Genomic DNA, 21676 nt, shown 5'->3' on the forward strand with positions numbered 1-21676 from the left:
TCTCCTCAATATCAGAAGAAAAATAGATACCTTCTAGTAACTTGTTGCAAGAACTGCAAAGAAAGGTGTACATGAGAGCTAGATGCTGTGTTCATTACAGTCCAGTGCCATATACCAGACATGTTCATGTTCATGACCACCTGAGGAGCCTGGATATACACAAGTGTATGGGACTTGATGAGATGCATCCCAGAGTCCTGAGGGAATTGGCTGATGTAGGTGCCAAGCCACTCTCCATGATATTCGAAAAGTCATGGCAGTCAGCTGAAGTCCCTGGGGACTGGAAAAAAGGGAAACATTGCGCCAATCTTTAAAAAGGGTAGAAAGGAGGACCTGGGGAACTATCAACCTGACAGCCTCACCTCTGTACCTGGGAAGATCATGGAACAGATCCTCCTAAAAGCTCTGCTACAGCACATGGAGGACAGGGAGGTGATTCAAGACAGCCAGCACGGCTTCACCAAGGGCAAGTCCTGCCTGACCAACCTAGTGGCCTCCTCTGACGGAATGACTACATCAGTACAGGACAAGGGAAGAGCAACAGATGTCATCTATCTGGACTTCTATAAGGCCTTTGACAAGGTCCCCCAAAACATCCTTCTCTCTAAACTGGAGAGATACAGATTTCATGGGTGGACTGTTTGGTAGATAAGGAATTGGTGGGATGGTCACATCCAGAGGGTAGTGGTCAATGGTTCAACGTCCGGATGGGGACCAGTGATGAGTGGTATCCCTCAAGGGTCCATACTGGGACCAGTACTGTTTAATATCTTCATCAGTGACATAGACAGTTGGATTGAATGTACCTTCAGCAAGTTTGCAGATGACACCAAGCTGAGTGGTGCAGTTGACATGCATGAGGGATGGGTTCTTATCCAGAGGGAACTGGACGAGCTGGAGAGGTGGGCCTCTAAGAACCTCATGAGGTTCAACAAGGCACCTGCACCTGGTTCAGCAAGGTCCTGCACCTGGGTCAGGGCAACCACTGATATCAATACAGGCTGGGGGATGAAGGGATTGAGAGCAGCCCTGCAGAGAAGGACCTGGGGGTACTGGTGGATGAAAAGCTGGACATGAGCCAGCAATGTGCACTGTATCCTGGGCTGCATCAAAAGAAGTGTGGCCAGCAGGTTGAGGGAAGTGATTCTGTCCCTCTACTCTGCTCTGGTGAGACCCCACCTGGAGTCCTGTGTCCAGCTCTGGAGCCCTCAGCACAGGAAGGACTTGGAACTATTGGAGCGGGTCCAGAGGAGGCCACAAAAATGACCCAAGGGCTGGAGCACCTCTCCTACGAGGACAGGCTGAGAGAGTTGGGGTTGTTCAGCCTCGAGAAAAGAAGACTGCGGGGAGACCTCATTGCAGCCTTTCAGTACTTAAAAGCGGACTGTAGAAAGGAAGGGGACAATCACTTTTGTAAGACCTGTAGTGATAGGTCAAGGGGTAATGGTTTGAAACCAAAGGGGGGTAGATTTAGGCTGTATGATATAAGGGAAAAAAAATTTACTATGAGGGTGGTGGAACACTGGCACAGGTTGCCCAGAGAGGTTGTGGAGGCCCCATCCCTGGAAACACTCAAGGTCAGGTTGGATGGGGCTCTGAGCAACCTGATCTAGTTGAAGATGTCTCTGCTCATGGCAGTGGGGTTGGACTAGATGACCTCCAAAAGTCCCTTCTGACCCAAAGTATTCTATGATTCTATGGTTCACACCATCTGAAGTGAGGTTTGCATTCTTTTCAGGGGAAGGAATCTATCCTATTTGTTAAGCATGGCACTACCAGCTGATTTTACCATCAGCTTGTGGTCCCTGAGAATCCAGTAAACCCGCTTCAGAGGGAAAGAGAGATTATAGTTGAGTGTCTCAAGGAATCCCCAAAGTAAACAAGATGATCACCATGCAGCTATATGAGAAAGAAAGGGAAAGTGGATAAATTTCAGCTTCTGAACTACACATTTGAAAAATAGGTTATTCACAACAGAAATGTATTTTAGACATCCAGATTTGTTACTAGTTTAAACTTCACAGGACGAGTCAAAAACTGTATAGGTGCACAACTGAAAAGACAAAGAAAATCCCTCAACTATTTTCACTTTTTTAGAGCACATACTCACCAGGACATACAGACATAGAAATGGATTGGATTATCTAAGTTTCCCTCTTGTTCACAGACAAATGCCATTCATTATTCACCTCTAAAAGGAATGCCTGTATCTTTATCTGCTGACAAGCCATTCAAACCATATACCCGCTCTACTTGTATCCAAGGATTTCTGAAGGGGAAAGGACAGACAAGAAACTAGTCTGGGGGTTTCAGGAAGTGTAGAGGAAGAGGGTTTTCTTAAGAGGGGCTTCTGGCTTCTGAGACTCAGTCAGCCTGCACCACTGAGTTTAGCAAATATCCAGTTACTTTCTGCAAAACATAGTTTAAAACACTCGGAGTGAGGAAATAAGGCGTAAAGAAATCTGTGTTACATGAAAACAAACTGCTTTGCCATAAGTGTTCCCCACATTTCAGACAAATGAATGGACTAAGGTAAATTATTAACATTTATATCTTGCTTTAAATATGTTATCCAGTTTGGAAACTACACCATTTCAAATGTCAGGAAGCAACCATTTCCCTCCTGTCACTGAAGCATAAGTCCATTGGAGAAAACCATAATGAATACAAAATTAAAAGATGTATCATGTGCACATGCACAGGACTCTTCATTAGAAGTAGAGTCAGATTTAGCATTTCTTAACCGTCAAACATGTAACTTCGCGATTTAAATAACTGTACTTCAATGTGTCCTTTTAATTAAATAGGAAACTACATGCAAAACAGGAAAAATGCTTAAAAAGGGCTATTTGTGCATTCAGTAGCCTCTAACCGTGGATCATGAAAGCTAACATCTTCAATATTTAAAATGATTGAGATCACCTGATTTAAAAGACTGAACTGGAGCTGCTGGAAGCAGAGGACTGGAAAAAGTATGGCCGTGGAAGGTGGATTATGGCAGTCTGTCTGGGGCATGGGAGGGTTGTCCCACAGCCCACTTGCGCCTCTCCTTATCCCCAGCATCACCCCCAGCAACATAGTACTGTGACTCCAGATACAACATCTGCTGCTGCATGCTGCTGCCAAGGCAATAGCATTTGGCCGTAACATTTTCCGAATCACAAAGTGATTAGTTCACTCCTGCCAGTGTCAGAGTTGGCACTCCTGGTCACTTTCCTCATAAAATGCCCCAGACATGCCTCCAAGGACTCTAACTGCCGCTCTTTAAGCCACTGGCAAGAAACCGCCTCAGATTATATCACTGTTACTACTCAGGTGGACAGGCAGAAGGGCAAAGCAGGTCTTAGGAGTGTTAGAAATGTAATTGCTCTTTCAAGAAAGGGAATAGGTACAGCTACAATTAAACTCTCTTGAATCTTTATTCCTCTTCATATGAGAATCTGATCATGTAACTGCTTGGGTTGGTGTTCCAGCCCACTCTCTATGTACCAACTCACAAACGCGTATATGCAAATAAAGACTCACTCCATCACTAGGAAAGCAAGCTTTTAAGACGAACATTTTTTCATTATGTACTCAGACTTGGAACAGAGGAATGGAGGAAAACGTACCTCACTGGGTCTGGATATGTGTTTTTCAATCTGGAATTATTGCTATGAGCAGGGCTTGCAAGTGGTTTGTGCCAAAACAATCCTTGCTTTCTAAGGAAAGTAAAAAAAACTCAAAGAAATCAAAGATAAAAACTAAAATAAAAACCCTCAAATTCCAACTCCTTCACCTTTGCCTTATTCTTCATAGTCCTTCCAGCTCCAAAAGAAATCTGACTCCAGCAATATAACAGTGGTACACCACAAAGTAATGTGGCCTCCCTCCACCACCATATACTCCAGTTAAAACACTGAAAAGTTCCAGTACCATATATACACTTTGAGGTCTTTCTTTGCATGGAAGTCAAGCACTAGTGCTTTTTAGGCACAGATCACCCTTTTACCAGGGACAGCACTAGCAATGTGTTCTTTCCTCCTAAAAAATCTCATAGAAATTTCTTAAATCAGTGACATGTTCCTCATCAGGACAAACTGCCTGCGAACACCTACACTGAAAGGTCTACAGTCCAGTGGCAGAAGTGATGAATGGTTTGAAGCCCTTTACACGACAAGCATTCAACAATAAAACTTTAAATTGGCACAGTTAATCTTACCAAGCCAGTCAGTTTGTCTGACAAAGGCTGTCATTAAGAACACTTACTGAAACCCATCCACGGATGAAGCAGGTAAGATCTTTAATACGCTCTTCAGTAACATTAAGCACACCATCTATTTTCTATCATCCATATCTTTTCCTTATTAATGTTAATGAAACACAAATGCTTTTAAAAGGACTCAGTCTGTGAAAGCCATGTTGTCACAAAGGGCATGCTTTCAAATAAATAAAGACAGACTTTGGGTCATTCTGAGCCCATGAATAGCATAAAAATTCAAACCCACTTCAGAACACTTAGTTACATTCTCAAAACTTGCACAAAGGTTTGCTTTTTCTCTGCAACAGTTATGCTTGTCACCCCAGTCTAAAGAAGGGCAAAAGGTGAAGGAGATGCTGCTCCCCACCCTGCTTTACTGTTGGTGACGGCCTGAGGGGCTGCATTCCAGCTCTGCTAGGTGCTGCAAAAAGCCTCTCCTTCCACAAGCCCTGTGTACGCACTTTTCGTTTTTAAACTAGCACGTATTTTCCATGAGTAGTATCTGCAGATAAAGATGCTCAAAATGAGGGCTAGGCATTTAGCTACAAACCATTTAATAAGATACTCTTAAAATGCTTCCCTTCCAGTGATCTCCCTGGCAGTCCCTCCCTCTGAGCTTCCTCCTTGTGCCTCACTCCCCACTGCTATGAACATGCATGCTGAATTTGGAACTCCATTAATGGTAGATGTATCAAAGGCTGCTTGAGTTTAGCTAGATAGTTTACCAACAGCATAAAGCTGAGGATAATAGGGGCTTTATCTTGCGCTTTGTAAGTCTGCCGGGACCTCATGCACTTAGCAAGGCAACGAGTCTGCAATGAGGTCTACGGTATCACAATTTCATTTCTACTAGAGTCTGGGGGACCTGTTTTGAGATGAATATGTATGCTATTATCACACCTACAAACCCCTGCTCCAGGAGGAAATGTCACTTAAGCCAAGTTCTGAAATTCAAGCTAAAGCAAACCACATCAGTAAAGAACGGCAACCTCCATTTTCATCAGTGGCCTCCCGCCCTTTTTTAACTTGGTCTTTTTAGGAGGCTGTGTCTCCAATGACCACATGTGCCACAGCTGAATTTTCACAAATGTGGCCTCTGACAGGGAAGAAGCCTTACACCTGTTCTCAAAATCCAGGGCTTTGAATTTCACTTTGGATCAAATGGCAATCAATGCAAGTCATTTCTTTGGGCTTTTCTTCACACATTTAGCAAGAAATGCTGCTCAATAAAAAATCAGCGTGTCAGATCTCCCTTCAGTACAAACACAAAGGTACAGTTGTTAGAGTATTTCCAACTCAGCTAAGATAGCTCTACCTAAAAACACTATTCAGCTTTTGTACAAAGAGCAGCCCTTAGCTCAAAAAGTTCTCCAAATTCTATTCTCAATTTCCTAACTCTCTCCAACTGATATATAGGGCCATATATCCAATAAACTCACATGGATGCATAACTATGTATTACATCAATACTTTAATTTGGATTTATCTTGTATTTCTATATCCACTCCTTGCCAATTTAACTTGTGTTCTCTGCATAGCTTAAAGCCTTAGAGAGTGGGAAATAATGGCACTGATATCCTTCTGTCCTTTACTTAACTATGATAACACTTCTGGCTGTGAAAACCTATGACTAACACTGCCATTACATTGCTGAACCAGTCTTAAAATAGGTACAGCACTTAGAGCAACTACAGCTTTGGAGAAAATAACAAAAATCTTTCACTGGCCTGAACAGCGGCAACGAAAGTTCCCCGGCAACTGCTTAGGGCAGTGATAAATCACATACTGCCACTGCTATTCATTAGGTGTAAAAGGTATTTCAGTTTGGAAGAAAAATTGTTTATAAAATCTTAATAACTACAGAAAAACAAAGACAATTAATATAGCTCTGAACAAAGAGGAACCTTCTTCGTATGTTGCTCTTTACGCTGTCACCGAATCATATCTGCTCCTTGGTCTCAACAACTATGAGCAGGGCAATCATACCTTCTCATGTCCCAGCTGGCAGTTCCCATGATCCATTGTCTAGGAACATCTAGAGTGTTCCCACTCCAGGTGGCCATGGATGTCTACACTTAGTTTACTTTTTCCATCTTCATTAATCACAGGCACAGTAAAAAAGATTAACTAAAAAAAATCTCTACAATTTATTTTCCTATATACTGCAAAACCACAGAAAAACAGGTATCCGGCAGCGATGTGATAGGAATTAGTGCCACATTCCACTTCCCTTTGCAGACAACACAGGCTCCACTTATTCTAAGAAAGCCCAAGGCAATATGAAACTGTCTGAGGTCAGACCTACTATTTGCAAATAAACAGCAACAAACATACTGTCTGCTCTAAATGAAGCATAAATCCTTTGGGGGGTTGATTCAGTGTTTCAGTCTTCCTCCTCTTAGCTCATCTGCTTGAAGACCAGCAGCAAATGACAAAATAATGATGTCACCAACATTGCAAAGTGAATGACAGTATTGGGACTCTACTCTTCTTTACACCCTACGATACAGCAGGCAGATTAAAAGGCCACTGAGAAGGACAGCAGAGTCGGTGACTACAGACTACAGCACTTCATTTTTCTCTTCTTCTTTGTTTCTGACTCCATGAGAGATCACCTATTGCTTTATCAATCCCAGTGGGATAAAAGGGAAAAAACCCAAAAGATCCTGATTCCCTCTAAAGCAGCTGGAAACACCATGGAAGGCAAATGCAGCAGAGAAGTCTCAAGGGAGAATAAAAGGACAGAGGCATTTACATCTGCTCTTCTTCATTACTCATGGCATAATCTCTTTCCCATTGCTTGTATAAGGTGATAAGAAAAAGCAAATCATAAACAGATGGACATCTTCTCCATCTTCAGGCCTTTCCTCATCAGAATATGGGTGACCGACTGGCCCAGAACGTGTATCTGACCCAGAATGTGCCTTGAAGATAATGAGCTGTATATTGAGCAACTAAGTATTTTGTTTAGCTTGGGACAGGAGAGAGAAGTGGAGGTATTTCTGAATGGACTGGCAGGGAAACATGGTTATCTTTGGCACTTGTGACTCAAGCAGCTCTGCCTGTCCAGCTCTGAATATGGACGTTACTAGTGAGTAGGTATCAGTCACTTGAAAATGGCACTGCTCCGGCAGCTTGAAAAGTAGCTTCTTTGAAACAGCATTAATCTCAAATACCATGGCTCTCTAGAGGAACATTCAATTAGTGTCTAGAAGTTCTGCATGTCGTACCAGTCAGCAGTTATTTTTGTTGTACTCATCAGGAGAGACCCGCAATGACATAGGACAGCAAATATCAAAATAAAAATAGGAAAAAGAAAAGCAAAGCAAGAAACAGGAGTAGAACTGCAGTAAGGCATTTTGGCTATTCACCTAGAGGAAACACAATTTCATCACTGAGTCAAAAAAATATGCTCATAAATGCAAAGAAAGGGAAGTATGTAATGCATGGGAAATCAGCTCGGTGGCGTAATGTTAAGAAACATCAGAAGATGAGGTTCACTGAATGGTTGAGTGGGGGGGATGTTATTCGTACAACATAAGGACCAGTCTCCTGCCAGTTATACTAGACCTGACCATCTTTTCTATGTTCTCCTCCTCCCATATACACACAACTTAACCTTAAGTGACTAAAAACATGGGGGGAAAATGAAGAGGGCTGCAAGAACAGCCTGAAAGGAGAAGTTTCACCGCCTGGATCCAGGCCCTGTGTCCCAGCCCTGAAGGAGTTGCCCAGGTCCAGTCTCCTGCAGTGCTGGGCAGTGCCAGACTCCAACAAAGTCAGCTGGACTTTCAACACCAACAAGGAAAAACCCCTAGGCCCTTCACAGCTGTTTCCCTCCCTGTGACTTTGTACTGAATGTTTTACAACTTTTTTTTCCAGAAGAGTGAATTTAAATTATTTGACATCTCAGTGGTAATGTGGCTTCAATACTCCAGCTACAAAAGGTGGCAACTACAAAAAAAAAAGCTTTGTTTTTAAAAAAATGTTTAATCACTTAATATTCACAGCTTTGAAGTGCTACACAAAACCCAAATATTGTCAGAAATCCTGGGTTCGCTTGTCCTGCCAGCACCCCTTCCCACCAAATCACTGACAAAACTTGCAGCCACTGCTTGTGACATTAACAGGAACATAATAATGGAGTTCGTAGCAGAATATTAAAATTGAAGGAGCTTTCAGTTTCGCTTTATACAATTACCCCAGCAACAATGGCAAGCATATTGAAATCACACCACCAATCAGAAAATTCACATTTGGGACAGCAAAGCACTGAAATGATTGGCAGACCCCGGATATTTCTTATGTAACTGGACTTAACACTCCTAACTACAGAGTCTATAAATCAGTTTGTCCACAAACTTCTGAAGTCATAGGTGCCAAATACAAATATTTTTCTCATAATCCCATCCTCGGTCTTTTCATGTTACTATTGCGCTTCTTATACTTAGCTGCATTGTTGCTAAAATAAGTTGCTCTTTTTTCCTACAAAATTTGCCAAACCCACTGCTGGAATGCATTTGTATTGTCCTCTTACAAGTAGAATTCCTGTAACATTCCCATTGACCTAATTGCAGTTTTTTGGCCTGAAAAGATGACACGTTTGTGTGAATCTGGTAAAGCTGTTGAAGCAGGGATACTAGAAATGAAGTACCCTTCTGGCCCTTTCATCAAGCTCCAGGCTGAATCCCCTTAGGAATGTGATGGCATTTCTTCTTGCTGCTTTTTTCTAAAATACTATTCCAAGCTGCTTTAAAAAAAAAAAAAAAAAAAAAAAAGTCCAAAATCTGACTGAAATAGCCCAGAAACTTAAGTAAAGACAGCTGGAAAGATGAAAGAGTGATAATGTTTAGATGCAAACCAAGCAACATGTTCCAACAACTGGCAGGGACTAAATTCTGTCCCAGAAATGTATGTTATTTCATCTGTCATTAAAGAATACAGCGTCAGTGGGGAAATCTCTGAAATCACAATACAATTACATTGTTACAAGTCTCTATTTGGAAAGCATTATCATTACTTGGAGAAAAACAGTGTTTTCGTATACATATACCCTCAGTGTGGTATCCGTTACAGCAAACCTTCTTCCTCATAGCAGAAGAAAAAAATATACAGGCAAAATTGATTGTTCAGAGATAGTTTAAAGCCTTGTTAGATATCATATGACATCATTAGGCAAGCAGTTCAAATGTAGCAATCTTATATGAAAAACGCAAGCAATATTGTGTCCTGTATTAGGTTCAAAACACAGTTTGCAGAGCCTCCAACCCAAAACAACTCCTGCTTTTGTCCCTGCTGCAGATGAAGCTCGCTCTGGGCAAAGTCCCATTTTATGGCAGAGACAGTGCCTTTGACTTGTATCCTTTAATCTGATGAAAACCTTGGATGTGCCCACAATCCCATTTAGAGTCATGGTTCAGGGACACATACATAACCATGTCTCTGCTGTATCAGTGTGCTGTGTTCCCAACATATTTCTGGATATAACATATTCTCTTACTTTTCTAAGCTTCTGTCACCATAGCAGCTCCCTTACCTGCGCAGATCTTCCCATCATAGATCTCGCACACCCAGTCGTGGCACTCGCAGAGCGGACCGTAGTATTTGCCAGACTCCATCACTTGGCAGATGCAGACTCCACACTCGCATCTGCCTCTGTCACTGCACAGCTTCCCCTCTGGGGTGCGGCACCTGAGCTCCGACTCGGTCCGGGAAAGCCAGCACGAAGAAGGGCTACCTGAACCGCTCCTGCGGAGGACAGCAAAGAGAGCAAGCTGTGGTCAAAGCCAGTGGCTGCAGCTCAGAGCTGAAGAGAGCTTGGCTTATGGGAAACCGCCCTCCTGACATGGCTTCAGCCAATCCCCAGAATATGATTTTTAACGCCACCACTTTATTTATGGTTGTAAACTATTACTTGCCTCAAATCACCCAATTTTCTTATCTTTCATCAGAAATCTCATTGATAACCCCAGGAATGCTTATACTGTATTTCACCTACCTTGTGAACTGCGTTAAACTCATCTCCTTTTTCATTATGCATATCTGGTATATATGCATATACATGTATAGTTTGATTATCTATCATGAAACACTTTGATCTGAATTATTCCAATAGGTTTAGTAAAGATGTATACATCCAAGCTTCTAGGTAGCATAACAGGAATACATGACACCAAAAAGCAAACTTATGGTTGATTCTAATAAAATACATTTGACAAAGTAATCCTTCCAGTTGACAGATATATAGGATCCATGCTTTCATTGGAAAAGGAAACCAAAGTAATCACTGATTTCCATGCAATAGTTTAGTTTGTGGCAGTGGTTTTAGTAAAGTCAGCAGAATCTGGATGCTAGATCTGAAGATTTGCAGCTCTGCCATGCAATTGTACCATGCACTGGAGCACATAAAGATCAGGATTTTCAGGACACACAAAGGGAAAATCACACGTTGCCTCATCAGCAGCTGGATTGTAGGAAAAAAGAACAAAGGACTGGCCAAGCCAAAAATAGGTGATCACAATGCTAGCGAATACCGAGGATTCAGGTTACTAGTACCTGCACAAGAAGTGCAGACACGAGATTTCGCAGGCTCTGGAGCAAAGGAGCTGCTGGCTCTGAGAGTAGGCAGGTGCTGGCCCTGGTGGAGGGGAAGAGCAAAGGGCAGTGTGGCTCGCTGTGCTGCTGCATCAAAGAGCAGGAACACACGGGGGTTTGTGGTTAGGTGCCTGCTCCACTCAGGCAGCAGAATTGAGAGATTTGGGTGTGAAGTATCATCACTATCCAACTCTTCCCCCTTCACTGCTTTAAAGATCTGCATCGCGGGCATGACATACATCACTGCAGCAAACCCCCATAGCGTACACAACACCTATTTAGGTTATTAGTGACCCAGAGCACTTCCCTCAGTGTCACTTTTAAGCAGGCAGAAGAAGACCTTGCAAACCGCTCCACTGCTCCCTCCGCAACCCCAGCCTCCACACTCCTGACATCTCGTAAATCAGTCGCTACCCCCCAGGAAGCTTCGGAGACACACTTACCGCAGGGCCAAGGGGCCGGACGGTGGTGCGGGGTGACCGGCTGGCAGCGAGATGACCAGCAGCAGCATTGCCAGCCCCGGCGGCCCCTGTGCGTACATGGTGCGAGCTGCGCTACGCTGCACCTGGAGCGCTCCTGCAGACAGCCGGCCGGACAGACAGCCGGCCGGACCCACGAGGAGTGCAGAGAGCTGTGAGCTGGACAAGCCCAGCTCCAGGGCTGCTCCCCCCGTGCTGCAGTGGCTCTGATTAGCTGCCTGGGAGCGGGATTTGGGCAGCGCTCTGGGAGGGAGGCCGGTGCCAAACCCCGAAGTTTACAGTCTAGGCAGGAAAGTAATTAGAAACAGTTGCGCAGCCAGATGGTTTATTTTGATGTTTTAAAAGTGGCCCGTTCACAGATGTGAACGAACTGTCTCATTCTCAAAGTGCAGGCACCGTAAATATTTGAGGTATGTGTATCCCCCTGTCCTTTGATGGATGGCTGCTTGGGATAATCTGCGTAACATGGTGGTGGAGGGAATCTGCACCGCTGAGGAGACAGGACCAGTGCTCCCCAGCTGCAGCATCCCTGCCTGGCTGCTGGAGCATCTCCCTCCCACCTGCTTCCCAAGAAGGTCCCTCCCTCCCCTCCTTTCCCCAAGGTTACCTGCTCATGGCATTGCACTGTGCAACACCGCAGGCTGCCAACCTACACCAGTAGAGTGACTGCAAATTAAAAAATATTATTTGTTAGCTGTTTCTTAATGCCTCATTAAAACACACGATTACAATACTTCAGAGCAGTGGGAGATTTTGGAAGTGCTTTAAAACTAAGCTAAAATGAGGGATAGTCTCTCTACATGAGTGAAATTTGTCAGGAATGGCCATGGGCATTTCTTTATGCTACAGAAAAGTTGCAATACTTTTTGACCCCTTTGGTTGTCCTGGGAAACTGCTGATACTTCCGATACTTCCTTAGGATGGAAATCTCTTAAAGAAGCAAACTTCCACCACAAAAGATGGTAGGATATAAGTGTCCTAGTCTACACACACACACACACATTTTTAAAGCAGGCAGCTGACAAATTGTCACTGGTTCCAGAGCCTATGCTGGAGATTAAAGCTCTCAGTAGCTTTCTCAAAATGAAGAACTCTTGGTTTATTCTCATATTAAATATCTGGTGTACCACAGATTATACTGTTCTAGAAAACATTTTAAGATTTGGTTAAAACTCCTTTGACTCAGATGGTGCCTTTCCCAAAAGTATAATTAGGTGTCTTACATTCAACATAGTGAACTCAAGGGTACAATTCCCAGGATTCCTGCTAACATAACTAGTTCTGCTAGTGATTTTCCTGGAAAAAAAAAAAAAAAAAATCAAACATTTCACTTGACTCTATCAGGAATAGTGTGGCCAGCAGGAGTAGGGCAGAGATCGTGCCCCTGTACTCGGCACTGGTGAAGCCACACCTTAAATATTGTATTCAGTTTTGGGCCCCTCAGTACAAGAGGGACATGGAATTGCTGGAGTGTGTCCAGAGAAGGGCAATGAAGCTGGTGAAGGGTCTGGAGAGCAGGTCTTATGAGGAGAGGTTGAGGGAACTGGGGTTGTTTAGCCTGGAGAAGAGGAGGCTGAGGGGAGACCTTATCGCTCTCTGCAACTGCCTGAAAGGAGGTTGTAGCGAGGTGGGTGTTGGTCTCTTCTCCGAAGTTACTAGGGATAAAACAAGAGGAAATGGCTTCAAGCTGTGTCAGAGGTTTAGACTGGATATTAGGAAAAACTTCTTCACTGAAAGGGTGGTCAGGCATTGGAAGAGGCTGCCCAGAGAGGTGGTGGAGTCACCATCCCTGGGGGTATTTAAGAGACATGTAGACACAGCACATCAGGGCATGGTTTAGGAGACATGGTAGCATTGGGTTGTATGGTTGGACTTGATGATCCTAGAGGTCTTTTCCAACCTTAATGATTCTATGATTCTATTATCTTGTAGATGCCAAAAGAACCTTTAGAGTCCAGTTCGGGGCTGCAAAATGCAGTTTTCAGTCAAGTACTCATTCAACTGAAATATAAACTTTTACTGAATGACAAAAGAAGAGATTGAACAAAATCTGTTCTAGCATATTTGTAAAGAGACAAACTTAGTCCCTGAAGATATACAGGTTAAACCCAAACACGATTCCAATGGACTATTAAAAACATAAAACTTCTGTCTTATTTTAATAGGTTGTCTTGAAATTGTGAAGTGTAAACCTTTGCTCTCAACTTGTAGTCTACTATCCTCTACATGGCACATAATTTTGCCCTAAAACATGAACACAGAAAATTAGAGGAAAAAAAAATCTCAAAACCCTGTATACAGCTGTTGCACATTGTATACTAAATTTTTAACAGTCTTTCTGCCCTTTATAGTATATTTCACATTGCAAATACATCACAGAATATTCTCATGCAATGCAGCTGATAAAAAACCTGTATTAAGAGTGATCTGTTGGCTTCAGTTTTGCAAATGCTTACAGTTGTGCTAAACTCATGCTAAACTTTGACATATCTAGTGAAAAGGTAAGTAATATTGGCAGGCATTTATTTTTGACAGTCCTTGAATTTTGAAGTCGATGCTTAATAGAGCACCATGTGTTCTATCTGTGTGATAGTTTTTCAAATTTATTTGTAGTGCTACAATGAAAAAATAAATAATTAAACCCCCTTAGATTCAAAAAGGGAGCACTTTTAAGAACAATATGATTGTCAGAAATTGTACTGCCAGAAGTCTGGAGTTAGAGAAGAATAAATAGAAAGCTTCACATTTTAAACAATGGTAATTCCCTTTTGGCACTAAATTTATCTTTAATCCACACACTAAACTGTTGCCATCTGTTCATCTTCCTCCTTTTTCCCTGTACAGACTGGTGCTGATAGGTATTCACAAGAGACTTTCAAGCAGCCTACAAACTATAACTTCAAATGTTTGAGAAGACATCCATCACGATATGTTGACCTTATCACACTCTTATTTTTTGTTTATTTACATCTCTCAAAGTTTTAAGTAATACACACCTTTTGGCTGTGGACCTTTTCCATTTGGAGAAGGCGCAGTTACATAGGCCAAGGGTGCAGTGTTTAAAATGTGCACCCAGAGCTTAAGTTTAATAATTGCTTTCACGTGCACGTTTGTCTCATACAATATCTCAGTGCCTGACACGCTGTCTTGAAGACGGCTCACTTCTTTCAGGCACAGCTGTATATAAACTTAAGGAGCTTTGTTCTCTACTGGATAACATACACCTACACAAAGTATAGCACTCATGAAATATTACTTTTCCTACATATTGGAGTTTCAGACTAAGGCTTCAGACCCGTAGGTGCTTGGTAGATGTACACTTTACACATTGTAATGTTACCACCTGCAAAGTAAAGGTAGAGAAGAGAAAGTCAACACAATGCTGAGAAGGAGGAGGAGGAGAAGCTGGAACATACTGTTAATACTTAACAGGCATTTGAAAAGTACGCAATAGGTTTAAATAATACTTGTCAGACAAGAAATGTCTTCCAATAAAGATGTGGGATCAAGAAAATAAGTGCTGCTACACACACCTACACTTGAACCTCAGTTTAAGTACATGGCTATTAGTGTTCTTATTAAAAGTCTGCGGGATTTGGTATGGTCAGAGATTGGGACAAGCCTTTCTCCTGCAATTTTATTTACCAGGAGAGGAGCCAATAGTGTAATTTCCTATCCAAACTGGTGATGGCTCTTTTGTGGTTTCATAGCCTTCTGAACTGTGAAGTGTGATGTAACATATGTGTGAAAACCAAGTTGTAAGCCCTGGGGTAGACTAGGTAATTCATAAGCAGTGATTTTTTTTTTTAAGTCAAGCAATATCTTAACTTTGCCAGAATTGCTTTTGTAGTTGTCATGGTTCAGCCCCAGTCAGCAACCAAGCACCACACAGCTACTCGCTTACTTCCCCAACCCCAGTGGGATGGGGGAGAGAATCTGAAGAGCGAAAGTAGGAAAACTCATGGGTTGAGATAAGTACAGTTTAGTAGTAGAAGTAGTAGAAGTAGTAGTAGTAGTAGTAGTAATAATAATAATAATAATAATAATAATAATAATAATAATAATGTTGATGTAATGAAAATGACAATGAGAGAGAAACAAAACCCAGGAAAAACAAGTGATGTAACTGCTCCCCACCTGCCAGCTGATGCCCAACCAGTCCCCAAGCAGCAATTGCTGCCCCCCAACCAAATCCCCACAGTTTATATACTGAGCATGACATCATATGGTATGGAATTTCCCTTTGGCCAGTTTCGGTCAGCTGTCCCGGCTGTGCCCCCTCCCAGCTTCTCTCTGGCTGGGCATGAGAAGCTGAGAAGTCTTTGACTAGTGTAAGCGTGACTTAGCAACAACTAAAACATCAGTGTGTTATCAATGTTATTCTCCTACTAAATCCAAAACACAGCACTGTATCAGCTACTAGGAACAAAATTAACTCTACCCCAGCCAAAACCAGGACAGTAGTAAAGTGAATTAGAATAATATTCAAACATCAGAAAAAAAAAAAACAGCCCAGAGGAAAAAGCATTTTTGTTGTCAGAGTGACACTGCAACAGGTGCCCGGAGAGGCTGTGGAGTCTCCACCCTTGGAAATATTCAAAAGCCATCTGGACAGGCTTCTGGGTAACTGGCTCTAGGCGAACCTGCTCTGAGCAGGCGGGTTGGACTAGATGATCTCCAGAGATCCCTTACAACCTCAAATATTCCATAATTCTATGGCTCTGATGACATACTGTGCTACTGAACAAGATTTGATTTGGTGTGGAGAGGCAGATGGACTCTGCCGACTCCTTTATTACAGCCTCTTAGTGGCCAGCTTAATTTTGTTGTCACTTTAACAAAGTAATTTGGTTTGCAAACCATGTTCCATGCTATTTTTAAGGATTTTTTTTAACAAAACGAAAGAAAAATGCACATCCAGTGAATAGTCTATGCCTAAAAAGTAACTGAAGACCACCAAAATTTGTCAAATAATCCTCCTGGGTTGCCATGGGAGCCATTTTAGTAACACCACGGGTTTACATCAGTGGAGACGTTGCAGAGGCATTCACTTACATAGCAATTTTCTAAAACTGACCAGAAGTTAAAAAACCCACATATCACACAAGTTATTCTTTCTCCATAAAACGCAGAATGAGGAGAGTTGGAAGCTTCCAGTGATTCTTCGTCACTTCTGTCAAGGATATCAGTCATTAAATGAGACGGCTGCATGGATCTATGACAAAACACTTTAACATCCGTAGACCAAAATACTTTCTGGAATTAACTAAAATCTGTCTAAATTAAGCAGTTTAGAAACTCACGCAGCCATTGAGAGTCACTGCTGTGCTAGCTGATGGCATCCTTGGAAGGGAGCAAGAGACAGAGCACACCAGAGCTGTGCAGAACAGAAAATCTTGTGTTCATTTTGCTGACGTGACATGGAATCTGGGGCAGCCAATGGTATCACACAGGGAATAGAAATAGCTTTTGGAGTTACAGGATCAAGGTTAGAACAAGATTAAAGCTGAGCTGCCTGAATGTAGCTGGCCTGAATAGTAGTGAATATAAGCTACCCAAACAGTTCATAGGCCAACATTAATCAAGATGTTATTGTGTTATACTCTAGTGTAAAACCTTAGCTTACTCTTTCAGGTCCCAGCTGAAACTTTAAATAGAAGGTAGGCTTTTGTTTGTTTAATGTTTACTAGTTAATTCCCCCAAACAGCAATAATACCCTGCTTTTACAGAGGCCTTAAGGCAGCATGAGATTTTTAAGCATGAGCCTGCAAGACAGCTCAGAATGCCAGCAATAACAGTATGTTTTAAAAAAAACATACTTCTGCATTCTTAACCATTTAGCACTTATTTCAGAAAGTGAGTCAAGGTCTGGTGCAACCCAAGCTAGCAGTGTTGTTGAAGAGGACAAGAAAGGAAATAAATTCTAATTTTCCAACATAAATTCTCATTCTGCAGTCAACCTGTGCCTTGCTTCGCAAAGGGAAAATATTCTTTGTTGCTGGGAATCTTGACAAATACAGAATAGTGGCAAACACAATAAGAATGATGAATGTTTATGATTTTTGTATTTTTTGAACTAGTTAACTGAATCAGTTATAATGAAAGATCATTCTCATCTTTTGGACCCAAGAGTTGTTTCGAGGGTTAGTAAATTAAAAAATAGATACTGCTGACTTCTTAGGGGCAAAACTGCAGTAAATCAGGTTTAGTGCCTGAGTTGAACATATGCACGCCAGATTCTCCAGGCAATGACAACCACCTCGTATGGTTTCAATGCTCTGTCTTGCAGTGGGTCCTGCTGCTTGTTATTAAACCAAAATGAAGGAGAGACAGAAACTAAGAAAAAGGACGGGCGGGGGGAACATCATTATCACCCCTCTTCTGAGTACTCGATACTTTTCAAAAGCAAACCAAATATATACATAGTTGTAGACCTATGACCCTACTTAAGGTTTGAAATCTTGAAAACCATACTCCACGTCCTTTATCCTGGTTTGTCAGTGTTGACACTGCTCACAGACCCTCAAGAACAGCAGTTTTGTAACTGAACCTGATCAAAATTACTCGTGAACGTTAACTACTGATCTACTCTCACAATTGTTAGTCTGATGTGCTCTATGAGGTTTCTGTTATGGTTATACACTTCAGAGCAAGACCACCTCTCAGCCTGAGCCACACGGAGCAGACGGATGGCAGAAAACCGGGCTGCTGGGCTGGTTTGGATCACACAGAGCCCTGGCAAGACCGGGGTGCTGCTCAGTGTGCGCAGAGCGGGACTTCAGACTAAGGGACAACTTTGTGGTAACCGCCATTAAGATGACTAAGGACTTTGGATGCCCTGGAGCTAGAGAGCAACAGAGCAGGAATAGAGCAGTTTTTGACTTGTATCCTATGCCTAAATGATTAAATATTTCTTTGGGTCTGAAGTTTAATTCTGAATTTCTAAATGACATTTTGTGACCTTTTTTAAAAGCTCAAGCATCATTTTAAAATGAATATTTCATGAATTCTTTTACTCATTACGGAATATTAGAAATCTGATCAAGCAGTGCATTCTTTCCTAAGTGGTAAATCAAATTCCAACAATGGCATTTCCAATAAGCTCAGGTCCTTAGGATGTTTTTAAAGATGTTTACATTACTTTTCAAATCCTTAACAGATACTTATGAAAAGTAAGGACAAGAGAGCTACAAATAAAGCTCAAATACACTCAGAAATAAAAGCCCATAATTTCACTATTTCTAACATGGCTCTTACCTCTTTTCAAACACAGCAGGATAATTAAAATGCACATATTGCTGTGGAAACATACATATTTATATGATATCAGCAAATAGGAGAGTAGCAATTGGATTTTATAAGATGGAACAGTCGGTACCCAACTTGTGTTGGGGACCTACTAGTGCTTTCCCTTCTTAACTCTTGCCCCTCCTCACTAAAAATGGGGAAGAAGAGGATGTTCATTACTTGCCTGCTTTGGAACAGCCTAGAAACACTTCACTCTAATTTTTATCCTTTTAATTGCCTGAGTTAACTGCCTCCAAGAAAAAAAAAAAAAACCCACAACAAAAAATCCAAACGAAACCAAACCAGCAAAAAACCCAAATAGGGCTTAAGAGCTATCCAAATTATGTGACAAAACATGCAAAACTAAGCAGATGCTTCATATTCCTTCTTTTTCTTCAGGACCTACTGAGTGAGCAGTTTTAGGAAACTTGGGTTTATTAATTACCTTTTATTCAGGAGGATCTTACTCTGTTCGCAGATCATGTTAGAGAAATTAAGGTGATAGGTAAGGTTGAGAATTCTCCCCCTGAATTCTCAATATCAGCCTTCTGGCATTTCCCAAAACTTCCTTTTAAATGAAAGTTCCCCCTGGCCAGTTTAAACTGTGTGTTGAGTCTGAAGAACAAATAAGGAAAGGTACTTTATCTGTTCTAGATTTATAGAGATTAGAGGTAAATCTTTACTAAAACATATCTTTTCTTTTGACCTATTTCACATTACCATAAAGTAACACCTTAAGGTTAACTCCCAAATTCAGTCCTTATCTGTGTGTTTATGGCTTGGTCTTTAGGGCAATAGGAATTTTCTAAATCAGCATAAAACCAAACTTCAGCCCTAAATATTAAACATTGGCATGGATTTAAATGACTGATAGGCTCTTTACAAAATTACATCAGGTTATTTTATAAATACCTAAGTTTCCCACCTTATCCTCACATAGATGATATATGCCACTCAAATTCTAAAATGTTCATAATTGCTTTTCACGTGACAGACATGAAAGTAAATTTCTGGTGAAAAAGCAAAGCAGGAAAGGGCTTTTTCTTGCAAACAGCAAACCTTCACTGCCTGCACAATTCTTTAAATGAAAGACACTACTATTTTTCCTTGGTTCAGAGGCAGTTACATCAAGAGCTAAACTCTTCTTCCAGCATTAGCATCATCTGATGCAAATCATGCTCATGGACACACTGTCCAAGAGAATCCAACCTTCTCCTGAAAGTGTAGGTCCCCATCTGTAGCCTGCAGTTCACAGAAGCTCAGTACGGGCAAGTAGGGCAAAATTTAACACTGTGGTACCACCTATGGTGTCAGGTAAAAGTAGAAGTTTGAAATACATAAGGAAATATGTATTCTATAACACAAACCACATGTAAGGAAATTAATTCCCTTTTATTTGCTCTCATTAAACAGTATCTAAAATACTGCATCCAATTTCGAGCTCCCCTTCAGTACATGAAAGCTGTTAATATGCGAGTTCAGTGGCAGGCCACCAAGGTGCTTGGGGCTGGAGCACTTGCTCCATGAGGAGAGCCTGACGGAGCTGGCCTTGTTCAGCCTGGAGAAAGGATAGCTTTGGGGACACTGAAGAGCAGTCTGCCAGGGTCTATGAGGAAGCTGTCAAGAGGATGGAGCTGGCTCCTCCCAAGGGTGCATGGCAGGGGGAGGAGAGACAGTGGACAAGAGAGGGTCCAACCACATGTCAGGAATAAATCCTTCACCATGAGGACAGTCAAGCACTGTAACAGCTTGCCTCGGGAGGCTGTGCAGTCGCTGTCTTGGGAGGTTGTCAAGACCCAGCTGGATAAAGCCCTGAGCAAGCTGGTGTGATCTCATAGCTGAGCCTGGTTTCAGCAGATCGGTCAGACCAGACAGCCTCCCCAGGATTGTTCTCTCAAGAATTATTTTTCCTAGGCCAATATACCCACAGAAAAACTGCTGCACAAAGTCACATCTGCTTGCAAATGCTGATTTCTTTTGCTTAGATATAGCTGCAACGTTGCACTGTTTGCAACTGGGGAGGAAAAAGACAAAATGTGAAGATTATTATTTGTAAGCACATCTATTCTTAATCTGATTATCTTATTTTTTTATCAGCTGGCTAATTTCTATCAAAGACACTAGTCCTGCAAACACTAAAATTAGGTGCTTACATTTACTGGCATTGCTAATGCTGGTAATGCACATACATAAGCCTGGCAGGACTTCATCCATAATCCTGAGGGCACGTCCCCAGTGGACTTATTATTTTTTGTTGTAAGTAAGCGCCAAATAATCTAAAGGAACCTAATACAGTTTATGCCATACACTTTCCTTCTGCTTTCTGGGGTATTTTGCTAAGGGTTTTGCTTTTCAAATCCTATTCTGTATATTTAATGCCACCGTAGCAACAACTGCATTTGCAGGATTACGTCTCTAATTTTGCTAATTTTACAAGCTCCAGAAGGTTATGGGTTCACATTATTTCATATCATCTAGTATCATTTAAAGACAAAGCATAATTTACAGAAATTTACCTTTTTTTTTTTCTTCCCAAGAAGATAAAAATACAGATTGGAACACGGTGACTTTGTTTGTTTATAGAAATGGCTTCCCAAGTATTTATTCATTTATTTATTTATTCATGGTATCTCCTTACAACAGATTATGTTATTTTATGAATGTATTTCACTGTGGAGCTCAAGACTGAGCCTTTATTTGGCTCTTCAGTAATTTGAAAATTAACCAGACCACCCAGCTGGTGTTACTGGTGAAGTAAACGCTCTGCAGCGGCGAAGTGCACGAGTACCAGAGGCTGAGACCCACGAAGAGGGTTTCTTACCAAAATAAGAAAACTATCCTAGTTCTCGAAGACCATCACGAGGGAAAAAAGCCCAGAAACCTCGCAACCCCCCGAACGCAACCCTGCTGAAGAGCGGCTGTGCCCGCTCAGCCTCAGGGGGGTGACCCCCGGCGGGGTCTCCCTCCCTCGGCTCACCGCTTGGGCGCGAAGAACACATTTCGAAGCCGCTGTGGGGGTGTTTTGCGTGACGGGACCGCCGGCCGCCGTGGGCTGAGCTCCCCCCCCGCACCGGCT

The 21676-nt window shown here is 42.0% G+C and overlaps 1 protein-coding gene across 1 annotated transcript in view; it reads right to left on the reverse strand.

The window, feature by feature from the left end:
* ITGBL1 (integrin subunit beta like 1) overlaps positions 1–11435 on the reverse strand; it is a 142976-nt gene extending 131541 nt beyond the window's left edge. Inside the window, exons 1-2 of the mRNA XM_064440624.1 lie at positions 11278–11435; positions 9777–9988 (exon numbers count right to left, since the gene is read on the reverse strand). Coding sequence (XP_064296694.1) covers positions 9777–9988; positions 11278–11375 — 310 coding nt within the window. The 5' untranslated portion in view covers positions 11376–11435. The remainder of the gene's footprint in view (positions 1–9776; positions 9989–11277) is intronic.
* Positions 11436–21676: the final 10241 nt, after the last annotated feature.

The sequence above is a fragment of the Phalacrocorax carbo genome, chromosome 1 (assembly GCF_963921805.1).
Source record: "Phalacrocorax carbo chromosome 1, bPhaCar2.1, whole genome shotgun sequence".
Taxonomy (NCBI): Eukaryota; Metazoa; Chordata; class Aves; order Suliformes; family Phalacrocoracidae; genus Phalacrocorax; species Phalacrocorax carbo.